Genomic DNA, 17,269 nt, shown 5'->3' with positions numbered 1-17,269 from the left:
GGAATTTGTCTGATTCCATTATCTATATATTATTATAGCATTATCTAAGATATTTACGACATTGATATCTGTCTTCTTTGACTATTTTCACATCTCTCTCTCTCTTGTTTTTATTTTTGTTTTTTGTTTTCATAATCTTTTGGAAATTCATATTGTAGGTGAACCACAATAATGGGATTAAGATTGGACAGCATGATGCTCTTTTTTTTTTTTTTTTTTTTTCCATTTTAAAAACATGAAAGTATCTCCCTTTCACATAAGTTTGATAAGAAAAATAATAAGATGGACTAAATGGTTCATATTGAGACCCACTTCATAGTTCATACTTCATACCAGAAAAATTTATAGAGTAAATATGATGTGAACTAGATTCTAGACTTTTAAAATAAACAAAATATTAATGATATTATTAATTTTATTATAAAAAAAAAAAAACTTACAAACTAATGTGATAATAATTATGATGATTAATTCCACAATAACCATATAATAAATATATTTATTAATTACTTTTTTTGTTTAAAAAGTGACATTGATTTATAAACTAATTCATATTACTAACTGCTAAAATTATTTCCACAATCCTAAGCATTTAATCAAAGAAAATATGTCTAATGAAAGACCAAAAAATAATTATATTGCAGTGTCTCTTGACCAGAAAACTGTACTAAGGTCCCCCTCAAAAAAAGAAAACTATACTAAGGTCAAATGGAGGCTGTTTATAGAGTTATGTTCTTTTTTTTTTTTTATTACTAAATATGAATTGCTTGTCATTACTAGTATATTCATTATTGGCATTTGTTCTATAGCTTGATGGCTAGATCTTGTTTCTAGTTGGTAGTTTGTGTGTTTGATATTGATGGGTGTATTGTTTGTTCTCTTCTGTGTACGTCTATTGTCGGCGAATTGTTGTTGTTTTTTTTCAATGTTATCTACCTTTCAGCAATAATAATAATAATAATATAAAATCCAAAAACTACTAAATAATTTTTCTCAAATGGATTTTTTTTTAGATTTAATTTTTTTAAAAAAAATTCTCAAATAGACATTGGACCATGGTTTTCAAAAATCGGATTAGACTAGCGAATTCAATCAAGAATCAGACCATAATCCAATATGATAAAAACCGTAAAAAAAATTTGGTTCAACCAGAAAAGACCAAAATTCAAACTCCTTTTTGGTTCTTTGATCAATTCAGTTTTTAAAACCATGGATTGAAGACTACTTATTGTAACAGTTGCATACGAAATTATGGAGGGGGGAGGAGATAGGTCATAGGGATTCTATTAACCAATGGAAAAAAAGGGAAAACAACAGTACACATTTTCATAAATGTTTCACTTGCATTAAAAAAAAAAAAAAAATCACTACATTCATTTTCATCAGAAATTCTCTCGCCCTTATTGTGCTCCAGCCTAGTATTTTCCACCATAGAAAAATTTAAAAGCCCACCAAAAAAAAAAAAAAAAAAAACATATAATGCAGCCTCAATGCCCAAACTTCATATGGGCCTAGTCCAAGCCCAATGGGCCGAGCTATTGGATTACCAATGCTTTTGTTTTTTTTTTTTTGAATTTAGAAACCAAAATCTGGCATTTTCAGTGAGACTTCTGGATGTAGTTCTGTCTGTGCGCTCTCTAGAGTCTGAACAAGTGCAGAAAAAAAGAACCCAACAGGTACTCCCTCTCTGCATTTTTTATTCCTCTCTGTTATTTTCAAAGTTTCTCAATAAAAATGTTACCTTTACTGTTATGTTCTTTATTGATTTGGTTCCTGAGAATCACAGTAAACTGAATACTTTAGAGTAGTTTCCATTGTTAAAGGGTTTATGGGGTTTTAGGAATTAAAGAACTTGAAATGTCAATGCTCTGAATATGCATCCGGTTTCATTTTCATTTTTTCCTTCGTTTTCTCGGGGACCAAACAGAGGGTTAAGGTTAGAAAAGAAAGGTTTTTGCTGTACTATGGGTCAGGTTATGAAGAACCCATGTCCTGAAATGTGTTAGATTTGCATGTTTTGTTTGTTTTTCGAGTTTTAGGAGTTGCAACCACATTGTTTGATTGAAGTTCTGAATGAATAGCCAAATGTAAACGAAAAGGCAAGAGCTTATAGTTTATTATTGTGCTTCTGTGCTTACTCTTTGGTTTGATACATACCACTGAGCATGTTGTATGTAGTGGACCATGTGGGTCTTAGACTCTGAGGAAACAATGGTTTTCTTTCATTCATTTATTTCTTGGTTAAATTACTGCCCTGTTATTTTCTGGAACTGTTTTCTCCAACTGATTGCGTAATTTTTTGGAGAGCTTGTTCTTGTGGCAGCTCTAAAGAATGATTAAAATTTAAAAATATTGAGAATTATATTGCTTGTATTTTGAATCTTAGCCATCATCACTATGAACTACAACAAGAACTTAGTTCCAAAATTTGGAGTCAGCTATTAATTCTTATTAGAGTAATTGGATCAAGCACATGTATTCTTCTCCGCTATTCTATCTGTTTGGAATGTTTACATGTGGGTCATGTGGTTAGCTAAGTAGTAAAGTCCCACATTGAATATTAACTAATGACAAGAATGAGTGGTTAATATAACATAATTGGGACCAAACCCATTGGCTTAAGCATTTGAGTCAAGTGGTGCCCTATATGTTATGTTAACCCCTTAATTGGAGTCTCCCCAAGGTGTTATCTCCCCCAACACTATCTTATCCAACATTATACTCTCATTCACCTCTTTAATTGAATCTCAATCAATGAAGAAAAAAAGTTTGAATTGAAAGTATTCAAAAAATAATAATGACGTCTGCTCTTCATCTTTCAAATGGTAAATAATAAACAAAGAAATCAAGATGAAAGAGTTCTTGTAAGCTTATCCTCAACTTTTACTTTCTGTGATATATTTCATTCGAATTATGTCTGTTGTCGTTTTGGTTGTGAGGTTATGTAGGAAAAAGAATTTAAATTTTTTAAGATGGAAGCAGCATAAAGCATAGGATTCAAAAGTAATATTCTTTTCAGTTTCTTAGTAATTAAACAAGAGAATTCTAGTAATTTTTCTTTTTTATGTGGGGTGATTATAAGATCTTATTAATAAAAAATAACTGCTTTTGGCCAATTGACTGTCTTATAGAACTTTTGTGATATTGTCAAAACGTAATGATAGTGAGCAAGGAAAAAAAATTAGAGATTTGTGATAGTCTGAGGCTTAATTCAAGTTTGGTTGCTAAACAAATTATGGTTTGGTGAGAAATGAAAAGAATGCTTTTGTATTATCTGATACTTTCAGTTTTTTTTTATTAAAAAAAAAAATTTAATTTAAGAGTAAAAGATAGTTATTTGCACTGTGTTGCTTTGATTATAGAGATACGAAGATCTTTGACTAAATTTCATTGTTTGACTTGTATTTTTTAATACCTTGGTGAAATTGGCAAGAAAGTTGTTCATTTGTCTTGTGCATGAACACTAAGCATTTCCAATTGATTGCTTCAAGAGATATGCGGTAACACAAAAGAAAATGATTTGAAGAAATGACTTATGTTGTTTGTTTGGTGAGTTGGATTTGCCTATAAGGTTGTTGGGCGGACCACATTTTGGCTCCCTATGACTGCTCTAAAAATAGGTTTGTAGATTGCAATGTTGAATACTATAAAAGACTTAAATGTGTATTCCTCATCACTATTGGTTTTGAGGTGGAGTGGCATAGCTTTTGGTCTAACAAATGATATGAGAGCCAAGGTTTGGAGTTTGAGTTGCGGAAGCATCATCATGAGGGGGGAATGTTGGGGGAACCACAATTCAGCTCCCTATGACCGCTCTAAAAACATACCCTTAGGGTGCGATATTGAATGCCATAAAAGATTTGAGTGTATCTTTCTCATTACCAATTGGTTTTGAGGTGGAGTGGCATTGCCCACAGTCCAACAAAGGTGAAGTAAACTTTTAGAATATACTGACATGGAAGCTCTTACCTAGATAACAATTTAGGGCACTTGTTTTTCTTTTAGTCTTCTTCTTGTCATTATCCTCCCATTAGACTGGTCGGAGTGTAAGGTCAGGGGCTAAATGCATGTGTAATTTATCAACCAAAAAAAAATCTCCATGCCTCAAACCAAAAAGGTTCCTTTCATCTCTCTTGTGGTGGATGTGAAAGCTTCCATACCTGATGTTCTGTTCTAAAGAAAGAGAAAGAGAGACTGTCTATCAGTGTTTTAGTCCAGATTGAAGAAACGATCCATAAAACATAAGCATGTGGTCCTTAGCTCTGATACCATGTAGTCCTTAGGTCTGATACAATGTATTACTCAATGGTATGAACTTTTCAAACACAATATTTGTATTTATCCTTTACATTCAGTTGCCTGAAGTCCAGTGTCTACTGATCCTATGAATCACTTTCCATTAAAAAATTCAGGTATTTCCCCTTTCATTTAGGGAACAATGGCCTAAATCTATAATGTAGCTGTCTCTCTTTGGCTTTCAAATAATTTTTCAACCAAAGTAGCTGATGGTAATATGTTCCAGCACAAGAAAAAATCATTTAAGATATTTTAACCATATAATGTTCTTGAGTATGCTATTTGAGATAATTAAAAGTTTATGGTTCTATATTATGATTCTACTTCTAATTTATATGTGAAATAGAATGGTTATTCCTCCACCAGTTAGGCCTCCAAGAATTATGCAGTATCTGAAGCCTTATGTTCTGAAGATGCACTTTACAAACAAGTATTTGAGTGCCCAGGTTGTACACATACCAACTGCCACTGTTGCCTCTGCTGCAAGTTCACAGGAGAAGGCCTTGAGGTCATGCATGGAATCTACTCGGGATATGGCTGCTGCTGCAAAGATTGGAAAACTATTGGGGGAGCGCCTGCTGTTCAAAGACATCCCAGCTGTTGCTGTTCATTTGAAGAGGGAACAGAAATATCATGGTAAGGTCAAAGCTGTTATTGATTCTTTGAGGGAAGCTGGTATCAAACTGCTTTAAATTTTCATATGCTTTATAAAGTGAAATGTATTGCTGAATTTACTTTTAAGTTTGTAGTCTTTAGCAGTTCTAAGAAGATTACTGGGGGGATATCATTGGGAAGAAAGGTTGATGGAGTTTGTGTTTCCATGCTGCTCAATGTGATCATGATGAAAAGGTTTCCTGGGAATTCAGATTTTTACTCTAATTGTATAATTTTCCCCGTATCTTGTTGCATGTTAATTTGTAGACCAAGCAAATGCAACATATTCTCATGGAACTTAAACAAATATGCTTTCCATATAAAATGATGACAGGATCTGAATGTGATTTGCAAATGTGAGTTTGTAATTTTGCTTAATATGACCTGTTTTGGCCAGCCGGGACTTAGAATATTGACCAAAGCATACTGTACCCTCATTACATTACCTTTGTTATCCATTGTGGTGGCTGTGTCATGGCGGCTGTGGTATTGGCAGTGATGTGATGGTTTGTGAGCATGCTAGCACTAGCAGTGTGGCTAATACCTAATGGTGGGTCATGGTTGTGGGGCTGTCTGTCTTTTACTCTCTTTTTTTTTTTTTGTGTGAAAATACGTGGGTTTTATTTTTTGGACAAAGTTTTTTTTCAAACTAGGTTGAGAATGTCTTTCAACTCATTACACGATAATTCATAAGATCAATCACACGTTTAAATAACATAATTTATTAAATCATTTAAATAAGTCGCCAAAGTATATGTGGATACTCGATTGAGTTGTCATGTAGTGAGAGAGAGAGAGAGCATATAAATGCACATACACATAGGCAAATATTTCCTTCTTTTTTGTTTCTTTGTTCTTCTTTTATTTCTCTTTGGTAGTTGAACAATGAGTTTGAGGACTTTTTAAGTTAACAGTACTCAAACTCATTGTTCAAAGTTTAAACAAGATTCACTACCTACATCTTTATCTTTTTGCAATTTCAAAACAGTGAAAAGGTGAAGGGTATGATCAACTTTGTACATATAGATGACTAGTAACGTTCTAAGTGACATAGAAAAGGACAAAAGCAATCGTGTCTCCAACCAAAATGGCCGTGGATAATGACACTTCAATGCTTGTATTCTAAATAAGTTTTGCTTCTAGTTCTAGTGTGAATCATGGCGTTTGCTTTATTTTTAAATTTTTAAGGGAGTAGTAGTGTTTAGTAAGGCAAATTATGTTAGGTAGATTCATATATCAAAAGCAGGAATCTTGACCCTATGATTTAGGAATGAGACAAAGGAGGGCCACAATATGATAATCTAGTTACAATAATGTTGCAAGAAAAATTAAGAAATTTCACATCAACAATTTCTTTTTCTTATTTTCTAAACTCACTGCAATCTTTTCATTGGCGAGTTGCCTCACGCACAAACATATGGAGTAGGTGGTTCTTTTGTCTCTTTGATGCGGATAAGAGCCAGTTTGCCTGAAAATTACTAGCTTAAGACTACTATACTTACCAAAAAAGATGGATTCTACTATTTATAGTAACAATTAGTCTATGTTTTCCTCAAGCAAAATATCTAGCATTAGAATATTTATACACTAAAAAGGGTCTCTTCATATATATTGTAAATTGCAACTATCCACAAAAATTATAAGTAATTGCAACATGTATTTTAAACTTCAAAATTTACGATCTACCTCTTAATTTAAGAATAATTTAAGATCTCTATCCACCATCCAAATTAGAGTCCAAATTAGTGATGCACATTATAAACGTTCTTATAATTTAGGGTACATATCGCAAATACTCTCATAGTTGAATTGGTATATTTCCAGTGTTATCATAGTTCAGACTCCCTAGGGTAGATAGTTGCCCACAAAATTGTTATTTTTTTATTCCAATTTGATTGTTAGGGTGGACATTGCTAATTAACATTTAATGAAAGTGTTGATTATAAAATTTTGAAGTGTGAGGCTTATATTTCAAATACCCTATAGTTTAGGATGGGTGGTTGTAATTAACTTTTTTTTTTACCAATTTATTGTGCAAATAATTTAAGAATCTTAATCCCCTGTGTTTATATGGGAAAATAAGATTAAGATGACATAAATAGAGAAGAAAGGATAACAGAAAAAGTAGTAAGTTGCAGCCAACTTTAATAAAGTGCGTAACTTTGTAAAAGTATTTTATGGTTGGATTATTTGTGGAGACTTAAAAGGCATAAGTTAAGATGCATTTAATATTTCATTCATTGATATTTTATATATTTATTTTCAGAAATTTGAAGTGAGAGAGTTATTCCAATATATATTGTGGGGCCCAATAATTTGTGGCCCTGGCCCATTTTTACATTGGGACCCAAGGCCCGAGCCGAGAAAGGGTATAGCCGAGGATGTGTAATAAAAGTCCAAATAGTCTTGAGACACAGCCGAGGATGATTTTGTCCTCGGCATATCCAAGGCCCCCCTGGAAGAAAGGGCAAAAACGGTATAGGAACAGTTTGGGAAAAAATCTAAAATATCTATGTCAATAGAGAAGGAGACGCTGGATAGTATAACGACCAAGGACAAAGGGAAAGCTGTCATTACTGCCATTCAATACTCTGCACTTGACAGAGCCATGCTCTTCAGTTTTTACAACCACCTCCAACCACTTTAGGTATGGGCTGACGGGACAAGTCTTAAGTCCTAGGAAATTGAGTTTATACGTGAACGCTGGTGAGAGCATAAATGCCTGTATAAAAGGATAAGAGAGGCATTGTGAGAGGGGAGGGGGGGGGGAGAACCTGTCCTCCCAGCCATGGTGTCCTAGAAACAAGGAGAATAAGAAGAGCATAGAGCTCCCCAAACTCCTCAGACGAGATTCACTGACCGGAGCCAACCCGAACTACCGTCCGGTGACCAAGACCTAGCTTTTCAAACCCACTCTTTACAAATGATATTGTTTGGACCCTCTTTACGTACGAGCCCAACATTATCTTGGGGTCATTACGAATCGAGTCCTTACAATTGGAGCCGTCTGTGGAAAGGCTTGTGTGTTGGCACGGGCGGTGGGTTGAGACAGTCCTCTTATCATTTCCAACAGCCGGTTGTAGTATTCTAGCGTAAAATTCCACTAGGGGCTACGTTTCTTCACTAGGGGCTGCGCTTCGTAGTGTCAGCAGTGCGGATGGTTCTAGGGGCTTAGCCGAGGAGCTAATCCCCCTAAACCAAGGTCCCATGCCATAGCCGAGGGGTTAACTCCCCCAACCACTTAAAAAATCAAGTTTTGGACAGAACCAAGGTATTGCATGGTCCTCGGACTCAAACCTATGGGGAAACCAACTACTTAAAGAATCAAGTTTTGGACAGAACCAAGGTATTGCATGGTCCTCGGACTCAAACCTATGGGGAAACCAACTACTTAAAGAATCAAGTTTTGGACAGAACCAAGGTATTGCATGGTCCTCGGACTCAAACCTATGGGGAAACCAACTACTTAAAGAATCAAGTTTTGGACAGAACTAAGGTATTGCATGGTCCTCGGACTCAAATCTATGGGGAAACCAACTACTTAAAAAATCAAGTTTTGGACAGAACCAAGGTATTGCATGGTCCTCGGACTCAAACCTATGGAAAAGTCAGCTACTTAAGAAGAATTCTAAGTTGCTCAGTCCTCGGGCCAAATACCAGAAAAGGCTAAGGCTATGAAGGTCATTAGGAAGATGGCGAAACGCCTTATTATTCAGCGACCTACAGGGGCTGTTCATTTTGGGTTATATATCCTCGGATGATTACTTCTTACACGGCACCGAACATTCAGCCATCATCTCGTTCAAGTTTGGGGTATACAGCCCATTTTCAGGTCGGTCTTATTGTACACGATAGCTCCAATAAGTTCATAATAACATCTTTTTTCTTGGTAAGGGATTTCGGCCCTAAGTATTGTTTTCTTAGGTCGGCATGATTATGCCAGATAGCTCTAATAAGCTCATCATAATATCTTTTTCTTTTTTCTTAGTAAGGGTTTCTGCCCTAAGTATCATTTGTTCAAATCGGCATTATTATGCCAGATAGTTTCAATAAGTACAGAGCAAGGTCTTTTTATTAACTGGGGTTTCGGCCCTAAGTATCGTTCAGAATATAAAAATAAAAAAGAAGTCGTATGGTAGTACGTCTATTCACGGCAAAACCATTTCAGAAAGAAGAGGTAGAATATACAGAATAAAGCAATGTTGACTTTTATTAATATAAAGATGTATTACAGCGTACAATGAAGGGCTTAAACGAGCCTATATAGAAAACGAATTACAAAAACAATAAATAAAGAAAACAAAACAAACGAACAGCCAGAAGTCTTTTTAAGCTCTGCTCCGAAACCTTTCCAAATTCTGCCCCAGTAGCACCCATATTGAGAGGAGGACCTCCCTTGGTGGAAGAGGAGAAGAAGAGGAAGAAAGAAAAGCACCAGGATGGATCTGGTGATGGGAAAGAAGAAGAAGGGGAGGCAAAAGGAGGCACCAGTGAAGGAAGAGAGGAAGAAGCAGGGATACTTTGTCCCTGCGTCAGTCCTGACTCCTAACACGCTGGTGCCATGTTAGCTATGCTCATAAGAGAGCGGCTGGTACTGATAATGGGTGACCCCAGCTTAGTCGCACCAAAAGTTTGACGCGACGAGCCCCTGCTTGGGATTTTGGCTGAAGGGAGGATGAGAGGTATCTTGAGTCTCTGCCATCCCTGCCCTGACCGAGCCATCTTAAGTTTCGGAGGGACAGAACGCTTCTGAGAAGGATGTGATCTTTTCATCCCCCCTTCTACTTCAAATGTGTCACACTATAAGTTTTGGTTATGCTGGTAAGGAAGATTTTGAGCATAGCTTGAGGGTTGAGGCTTTAGGAAGGTTAAAGAGTCTTTACGCGAAGGGAATACCCTTTCGTTTGGCTTCTTATATGGAAGGTGAATTCAGTGGCATTTAATCCGTACATATCTCCAAGAAGATCTGCAAATAAGGTAGCGTCTGTTCAACTCCCCAATTTCATCTGTAACTGTCAGATTTGATTGGCCTCGTAAAGGAAATTTATTAAAGATGCGTTTCGTACACTGAAATGACAGGAGCGCATCGTGTCTAAATCTAGAAGAATGTCTCGTAACCCGACGCATTTCCTAAGCAGATGAAGAGACACCAACATTAATGAAGGGCAGAGCTAAACGAACCGTAATAACGGCTTGGCATCACCAAAACCCTCCTCTCCGACCAAGAGGTCGGACAATAGGATTTTGAGGGGCTATTGTGGGGCCCAATAATTTGTGGCCCTGGCCCATTTTTACATTGGGGCTTAAGGCTCGAGTCGAGGAAGGGTATAGCCGAGGATGTGTAATAAAAGTCCAAATAGTCTTGAGACACAGCCGAGGATGATTCTGTCCTCGGCATATCCAAGGTCCCCCTGGAAGAAAGGGCAAAAACGGTATAAGAACAGTTTGGGAAAAAATCTAAAATATCTATGTCAATAAAGAAGGAGACGCTGGATAGTATAACGACCAAGGACAAAGGGAAAGCTGCCATTACTGTCATTCAATACTCTGCACCTGACAGAGCCATGCTCTTCAGCTTTTACAACCACCCCCAACCACTCTAGGTATGGGCTGACGGGACAAGTTTTAAGTCCTAGGAAATTGAGCTTATACGTGGACGCTGGTGAGAGGATAAATGCCCGTATAAAAGGATAAGAGAGGCATTGTGAGAGGGGGGGGGGGAGAACCCGTCCTCCCAGCCATGGTGTCCTAGAAACAAGGAGAATAAGAAGAGCATAGAGCTCCCCAAACTCCTCGGACGAGATTCACTGACCGGAGCCAACCCGAACTACCGTCCGGTGACCAAGACCTAGCCTTTCAAACCCACTCTCTACAAATGATATTGTTTGGGCCCTCTTTACGTACGAGCCCAACATTATCTTGGGGTCGTTACGAATCGAGTCCTTACATATATTATTAAGGGTGATGCTAACGAGTGCCCTAAGGGCATTCGTTAACAATCCATTTTAAGAAAGTTTTGACATCACTTTTATGGGAAATGAAAAAAACTGTCAAAATATTAATTGTTTTTTTTTTTTTCCCATAAAAACTTTCTTTAACTAGACTCTTAACCAATACCCTAAGGGCACTCGTTAGCATTTTCCTACTAAATTAGACTTCTCCAGAGTTGTTAAGGCAACTCCATCATATAGTTCTTAAATGCTACCAGTCTATTTTGAAGTGATAAAATGAATTGATGGGATTTTAAGATTTATGACTGTGGGGCCCGACAACAGATGGGCCAGATCCACCTGTTCACAGGAAGACTTAAGGCCCAAGCCGAAGAAGATAGTAGTCCAAGCCCAATAACGCAAAGCATCAATGGGCCAGAGAAGCCGCCGAGGAGGGTACAGCCCTCGGCTGGCCCAGAACTACACTAAGGAAAGGGGCAAAAGTGGCCTAGGGATAATCTTGTAAGAAATCTAAAATATCTAGAAAAGGCTGCCCATACTACCTACCCTAGACAGAGCTTTGCCTCTCACAGAGTCGTGTTTCTTTAGCCTACTCAACCACTCCCCAACAACTCGGGTCTAAAACTGATGGGACAAGGATCAGTCTTGAAAGGGTCGACCCTACACGTGGACGAAGGAAATCGAACGCATGCGAGTATAAAAGAAAAAATATGTAACCTAAAGGGGAGGAGCCTCCAGTCCCAGGAAAAGAAAAAGAGGTTCCAGAGCCAAATATACTGGAACCATGCATAAATATCTTAACCAAAACACAGCCGGGTAAACATGGCTTAGCCTTTCGATCCCACTCTCTACAAATGATATTGTACGGGCCCATTTATGTGCGAACCCAACTCAACGGGGGTTTAACGCGAATCGTGAGCCTACAATGACTATGCTAGAGTTACTCTTGAAAGTCTTTAGGACTTTTTTTTATATTTTTTTAAAGAAAGTTTCAACCTATGACATTCACTCTTGATGATAACTCTTTATCATCAAACCAAGACACCAATCGGTTTTTGGTGTAGGCAAGAATTGAACCCTAGATCTCTTATTCAACTATCCAAAACTTTACCAGTTGAGATAACTAGAACATACAAGTCTTTAGGACTTAAATCATATTTTGTCATTGTCAAAAAAGAAGATAAATTTTACTAAAATAGACTTCTTTAGATTTGTTAAGGTAAATCCAACATAAAGTTCTTAAATGCTATTAGTCTATTTTTAAGTGATCCGATTAGATTTTATCACATCATAAACATTTTTTAAAAGAATTAATTATCAACATTTTGGTGTTTATTTAAATTATTAATAATATATCAAAATTCAATCCACTCATTGTAAAATGAATGAATAGGATTTTAGGAAATTTATGCTAAAGTTACTCTAAAAAGTCCAGATAATTTTAAGAGAAGTGTTACGTTTATAATATTTTTATAACAAATTGTTGATGGCCATTTCGGAAGTCCAAGTAGAAGGGAGAAGCCCAGCAACACGGACGGAAAGGAGTTGGTAAATGGATAGAAAACCCATTAAGCCCAAGCGGCAGGAATAATGGATCACAGGCTCATGAGATAAACAAATGGGTTTTGAAGAGGTAAATGAGCTTAAAGGAGCCCGGAAAGAGAGAAAAAACAAACCATGGGCAGTATATGATGTGGAAAAGTGAGAATGGGCCGCGGCAGGCCCAAAGTAATGAAAACAAAGAGAGAAAGGGGTTGATGACAAGCCCATGAACCTCAAGGATGAGGAATAATGTAATTGGGCCGGGGAGGCCTAAAGAATCCAGTAAAAGCCCATGGTAATGCGAAGTTAGGAAAAGGGCTGAGGAAGCCCAAGGAAAACAAACGGGTCCGGGACGCCCAAGGGAAAACAAATGGGACACAAGAGCCCGCTAGTAATGTAACACAAGAACCAATGGTCTTGCTAGGCCATTAGGGGAAGAATAAATGGCAGGCCCAAAAGGGCCCAGCCAGATTGAAACAAAACAAACTCCGCAGCAGGAATGATAGAGTGATATGGCAGGAAATAGTAGTAGGAAGAAGGATGGGCTGAGAAAAAAAGCAAAGCCCACCATCAAGCAAGGCCCCGCCCTAAATAGGACAAACCATAAAGGAAAAGGAAATCAGAAAATGGTCAAGAACGGACAGCAGACTGTGCAGATCAATCACGGCAGATGCATGAGCAGCAGACAAATTTTGGATATACATGGAAGAAAGGCACGCGCAAGACCCAAACTTCACCAGCTTGTACCCAGCCAATACAGGACACTGTGAGGTCATGGGTTAGAGGTAAGGGGGTATGGTTTGGTGGTGGGGAGAAGGGAAAACCTATTTTGGGGTTCCTGCTAGGGCTCTTTTGGGGGAAGTGTCTTGCTGGGATGACACACCACCCAAACGGGAAAACTGAGTTGAAACCACTAGGTGCATGCCATGAGGAATAAGGAGAGAGAAGACACCTACACCGTAGCAAGAAAGGGTGCCACGACAGACAAACAAACAAAATAGCATTCTTTTGTCTAGCGATGGGGAGTGGCTCACAGTCGGACCAGTGGTGGTCGGCAGGTACACCCAGACCAGACAAAGGTGGTTAATGGCTAAAATAGTAAAATCCAGTCACGGCAGGTACTATAAAGAGGCCCTTGCTGTGTACAGGAAGGGATACAACAACAACAATAAGCACTACAGTATTTAAAAACTTGAAAACCAGGAAATAGAAACAAGGATTAAGAAAAAAGAAAATATTAGAAAGGAATGAGAGAAAAAAAGATAGAGAGTGAGAACGACAGGCATGCACCAATAGGTTCATTCCCTCTCTCCATCTCAAAATCCTGCCCTCTGCCGGAAATGAAAGGTGTTCTTAGGTGCCAACCATTCAAGTCCACTTCTCTCAAAGTGATTAATTTCTACAGCAGGATCTTCCTGAGATTATTCACTTTGAGAAGGAGTGTTCTTCCCTTTCTGTTTTCGATCCTGCGGATAAGACTCGATCTAATTTACTTACTCTCTCAGCAAGCTCACATACCACCCACTTGTTCCCTTTCACTTTTCTAATAAAATGATTATTGTTAAAACTGTGGTTATCTTTTTTCTTAAATGAGGTTTATCTGTTCATCTTAATAAATATCTCAAAGTATTTGATTTTATTATTATTATCATGTCTGCCTACTGCAACTCACTTGAAACAATTCTGCCCGTCGTAAGCGTTTCCTAGCAGACGAGACATAATTTGTGCACAATCCGGACCAAGTTGAGTTCTAATTGGACTGGTTTCAACTCCTATACCCAGAATACGCGGGTCCCATACTAAGCAGGCCAGTCCACTATAATCAAAAAGGCCCACTACACAAATCTTAGGTAATAAATTCTTACTGGATTTAATTTAAACTTACTACTGAAATTATTTTTTTATCCACTAGTAAATGTTACATAAAATTTGTTACGAAAGTATTATAATACATAACATTTCTAAGATTTATAATTATATTCTGTCATTATAAAAAAAAAGGAGATAAAGATAACAAAATAGTGAATATAAATTGATAACTAAAAAGTAGCGACTAGCTGCTCGACTTTAATAACGGTAACCACCGCACTTTTAGATACATTTAAAGGTTGGATTATTCCACCGCACTTTTAGATACATTTAAAGGTTGGATTATTGCGTGTGAGTTTAAGGTTTATTGAAAAAAAAAAGTTGGATTATTTGTAAAAGGAAGAAGAGTTTTAATGACACAAAAAACGAAAATACCTAAATTCAATCACCTGCTTAGTGGTTTGTGCCTTGTCACATTTTGAAGGAGAGCTTTTTCCAATATATATATTTGAATCCTGACTTGGAGATGCCATGAGGTCAAGTTAGTATTTTTATATATTTATTTATTTATTTTAGTCAGTATTGGTTATTTATTTATTTATTTTTGAGAAGAGGGTACTGGTTATTTTAATATGTAATATACTATTATCATCCTTATTTATATTTATACATATACACATAATAACTTAATAATAACATTATTATTGGGAGCAAAAAAAAAGTCTCCTTGTTTTTGGTTAAAAGGGTGGCCTGCACGAGACAGTATTACTCCTATCATTATTTATTTATTTATTTTAATTATTCTTATGAAAACTTACCACAACTCTTGTGTGTGTATATATATATTGTGGGGGCCAATTAATCAGGAAGTACTGTTAAGGCAGTACTAACTGGGCCTATAGCCCGATTCGAGGACATTAGACCATCCGAGGAGGTCCAGATAAGATTATAAGAAGAACGGAGTGAAGAGAGGAGTAGAGACATTATGAGATAAGTCCAACGAGCGTCCGAGGATAGAAGCCATCTCGGCAACAAGTGTCCTAGGTCAGTATGAGTGCCATATCATCATGAACTTACTTCGAAGTTACATCATCACTAAGAGTTAGACGTCGGACAAGGGATAAGAAAGGAGAAGGGCAACAAATATCTTCAAAAAGCTGCTACCTCCGCATTAAATGACTCCCAACCAACTCTCTAGCCGCATTAATGTGGAAGTAATGCCTGAACAGTAATCAAGCAGCCTTACAGCTACTAGTTGATAGTTCTGGAAAGTGCTGGATGGGACAGGAAGGAGTTCTCCAAATCTAACCTACACATGTGTGGTAGGGACGACACCAAGATTGGAATATATAACATGAAAAGATGTCCTAAAGAGGGGGGATCAGAAAAATTGAAGGATTATCTAAGAACAGGACTATGACTCTTGTATAACTTTATTGTTGAACAAGATAATATAATACAAACTCCTTGAGTTATTCCGAGGATAGATTTTCTAATCTTACTTGTGTCTAACAGTCTTAAATTACCAAATTTAATTGTTTTTCTTCTGGAATAAATCTAGTTCTTTCATCCACGCTCTACAAATTTATTGCTTGGGCCACTTGGTTTTGAGCCCAAACCTGATTTGGGTCCCATCCAATTTCAGCCCTTACATATATATTTATGGAAAATTAGTAATACTAGATATTTCATCAACGCTGAGTTTGTAACTGTACGGCACCGAGCTCCCAAAGCCCATACTGGCCTTGGGCCCAGACCCATCTAGGCCCCGGGCCCAAGCCCATACCGGCCTTGGGCGCAGGCCCAGCAGAAAGTTCCAGTTACCTTATGCCCTTCTTGAAACTACCTTAGAGCCAAAAACAAGTTTTGGGTATTAAGTTCCCGGGGTTAACCGGTTAATATTTCCCGGTAGAGCGCATGAGTCAATACCCGGGAAGGTCATGATATGCATGGGAACGTGAGTTGCCGAACACAATCGGTGAAAATGGAGCCAAGTTCCAAGATCATAAATGCTGCACCGCCCTTTCACCTAAACAACCACTTTAACCAGATAATACTGGACCTTCAATAGCACTAACGGTGAATGTGATCATCATCTCCCTACTAACCTTGGCTATAAATAGAGGAAAGTTGGGAGAAGAAGGGGTTCAGAAAAATTGAGAGAAAATAGTCAAGGAGAGAGCATTTCAACTGAGTGTTGCTTTGAGTCTCTCTGCCGAGAACGACCCATTGTAGGAAATCCTTAAACCCACTACAAATAAATTGTGAGTCCAAGGGATCTAAGGCCCAGAACTCTTGTACTTGGTTCTTACAATTGGCGCCCACCGTGGGGCCATCCTACGAAGCTGTGATTCGAGTGAGACTCAAGCAAAGAAGATGTCTGAGGAGCGTTCAAGAGGGCACGTTCCGAGCAATTCCGCAGGATCTTCTCGGGGATCGACGTGGAGGGAGAGAAGGCAGAAGCGGCTGGAGGATAGGGAGCATTCAAGAGGAGAGGAAAGGTCCGGATTGGGAGAAGGATCGGCCCAAACGCACCGGACGATTTCAAACGTCTCAGCACATCGGCAACATGATGATAGAGACCGGGAGCTGGAGCGGTTGCGCAGATTGGTAATGGACTTGGAGCTGGAGGCAAGGGGTCGGCGCCACGAAAGGAACCCCAACCCCCAACCCAGGAGGAACCGTGGCGAGGAAGGTTCCAGCCGATCAGTTACACAACAACACCGAGACCGATCCCATTCTCAAGAGTCACGTCGTCACTCCCGGGATATTCGTCGTAGACGGGACCGTTCCCGGTCGCATGGATATGATAACCAAGGGTCAGAGTCGCCAGAGGAGCGGCAGCACCACAATGCCGCGATGGACGCTATGAGCAGGGCTTTGCGGATGGCGGCCCGGTCTCCATTCTCTGATGAGATTGAACGGGCACCCATGCCGAGCAGATTCACGCGTCCACCATTCAATTCCTATGAGGGGAGAACAGACCCCGTGGAGCATGTTAGTCATTACATCCACAT

The 17,269-nt window shown here is 38.2% G+C and overlaps 1 protein-coding gene across 1 annotated transcript; it reads left to right on the top strand.

The window, feature by feature from the left end:
* The first annotated feature begins 1,558 nt into the window (after positions 1–1,558).
* LOC126716923 (uncharacterized) lies at positions 1,559–5,305 on the top strand. Its single transcript, XM_050417976.1, has 2 exons — positions 1,559–1,676; positions 4,643–5,305. The coding sequence occupies exon 2, from the start codon at positions 4,644–4,646 to the stop codon at positions 4,986–4,988; it is 345 nt and encodes a 114-aa protein (XP_050273933.1). The 5' UTR covers positions 1,559–1,676; position 4,643; the 3' UTR covers positions 4,989–5,305.
* Positions 5,306–17,269: the final 11,964 nt, after the last annotated feature.

Source organism: Quercus robur, chromosome 3 (assembly GCF_932294415.1).
Source record: "Quercus robur chromosome 3, dhQueRobu3.1, whole genome shotgun sequence".
Taxonomy (NCBI): Eukaryota; Viridiplantae; Streptophyta; class Magnoliopsida; order Fagales; family Fagaceae; genus Quercus; species Quercus robur.
Note: the sequence above shows the minus strand (reverse complement) of the source record. Positions and strands in the feature narration are given on the sequence as shown.